Source organism: Phytophthora infestans, genomic scaffold (genome assembly GCF_000142945.1).
Source record: "Phytophthora infestans T30-4 supercont1.36 genomic scaffold, whole genome shotgun sequence".
In the NCBI taxonomy this organism is placed as follows: Eukaryota; Oomycota; class Peronosporomycetes; order Peronosporales; family Peronosporaceae; genus Phytophthora; species Phytophthora infestans.
Genome location: NW_003303723.1, coordinates 1,468,197 through 1,469,796, shown reverse-complemented (window position 1 = coordinate 1,469,796; position 1,600 = coordinate 1,468,197). Strand labels below are relative to the sequence as shown.

The following is a 1,600-nucleotide window of genomic DNA, read 5'->3' as shown; positions in this document are numbered from 1 at the left end:
TGTCCTTGAAGGCGCAACTACCCGACCTCGAATACGTCCAGCTTCTAACACTGCGGGGGCTGCTTTTCAAAAATGTGTCGGGTTTCACGGATGTAAATCTGACCGTTGACGGTGCGGTACTGGATGCTGCCTTGGCGGCGCTCTTCATTCATCTCGAGGAAGTCGCAACAGCAGTTGCAAGTGAGCAGGGCACGTCTGGGTTCACGTCGCACTACATGTACCGGCTTCGCGAAGCCCTTGAAGCCACCAACACCACCCTGGCAGCTGACTTGACACTAGATTCTTGTATCGAATGGGGCGACGGCTACGAGTGTTGTGGAAGGCGGAGAATCATGTTTAAATCGGAAATCGCAGTGGCGGTGACACAGCAGCGCTTAGTGCTGCCATCACGCAAATGCTGGCTTCGATTGGAACAATGCAGCAAACATTGCACAAGCTTGTTGCCATGCCCGAGGCACAGCCATGTAGATCCTCCCAACCGTCGACTTGTAGCTGTAGTACATCAGGCTCTAGTGCTCCACTTCCTCCAAGCCAGGATGACGTCGTTGTCGAGGCTCACACGTTGGCTGGATGCTTCTTCAATTGGTTCACACTTGAGCTGTGGCACACGGTTACGCAGAAAAAGCAGCAGTTTGGGCAAGCAGATCTGAAGGCCTGCATTAACGTCATGATGGTCACCGGAGGCCGTGATATGAACATACCTGCTGCGCCGGTTGAACGAACAGAAGTCGCATATCGCATGTGGAAACAGACGCTCAGGACGCTAGCAGAAGACTTGGACAAGAAGGCCAATTGCAAGCTGAGAAGTATTAACGGAAAGAGCACCTCCAAGACAGCAGGCTCTTTGAGGAAGCGTTGGAGGAAACTGCGACTTGAGCATCAACCGGAGTACAAAGTGCTGTGCTCTGCGTACATCCGCGAACCGTATCGTCGACCAGTCACACCTGGCACACACATTTGGAAGCAGAAAGACTTGGAATTGTAGGCTCAGTTTAGCTCATGCCTTCATTTAAACGCTTAAATTGTACGCCGATACATATAAATTTCACAGCAAACACACAATCAGCAGTCTTGCGGTGAGTACACACCGCACTGACACTGTTAGCAACCCGTCAGCTATACGAACAAAGCATTTTACGCACCCCGAAGACGTTGCTAGCAAGTCGAAAGCATATAATGTAGCCGTCGGGGCGCGAAATGGGCAGCATTTCACCAGCCCTGCCGGGTTTGATCCAGCTTTAACAGCATGCGAGCGCTGAGTCTGCGGCTTCATCCTGAACGTCGGCGCGTTGGTGCGCGTGCCTGGCTCTGCGTGCTTAGTTGCTCGTAGGCGCGCGTGCGCGTGCGTGGCTGCTCGTCGGTGCGCGTGCTTTTCGGGCTGTGGGTGGAGTGGCGTGCATCGTTTTAAAAAACTTTAAGGTTTTGGAGCCATTAATTCTGCTCATACTTTACTCAAGTGGTTTGGCGGCTGTTGACGGATTGGCTCCCAGTTTTGGGAACACGCTTTGGAACTCGTTCATTACTGTACATGGCCTCTTCGGACTAATCAAGCTTTCGAAAAATTGATGGTATTTCGAACATTCAGCTTACTAAGATCGTG

At 51.9% G+C, this 1,600-nt stretch overlaps 1 protein-coding gene across 1 annotated transcript; it reads left to right on the top strand.

The window, feature by feature from the left end:
* Nucleotides 1-394: 394 nt before the first annotated feature.
* PITG_14761 (uncharacterized protein) lies at nucleotides 395-985 on the top strand (the record flags this gene model as incomplete). Its single annotated transcript, XM_002898588.1, has 3 exons — nucleotides 395-439; nucleotides 536-895; nucleotides 965-985. 3 exons carry the CDS (start codon nucleotides 395-397, stop codon nucleotides 983-985), a joined length of 426 nt encoding a protein of 141 aa, XP_002898634.1.
* Between the last annotated feature and the right edge of the window lie 615 nt (nucleotides 986-1,600).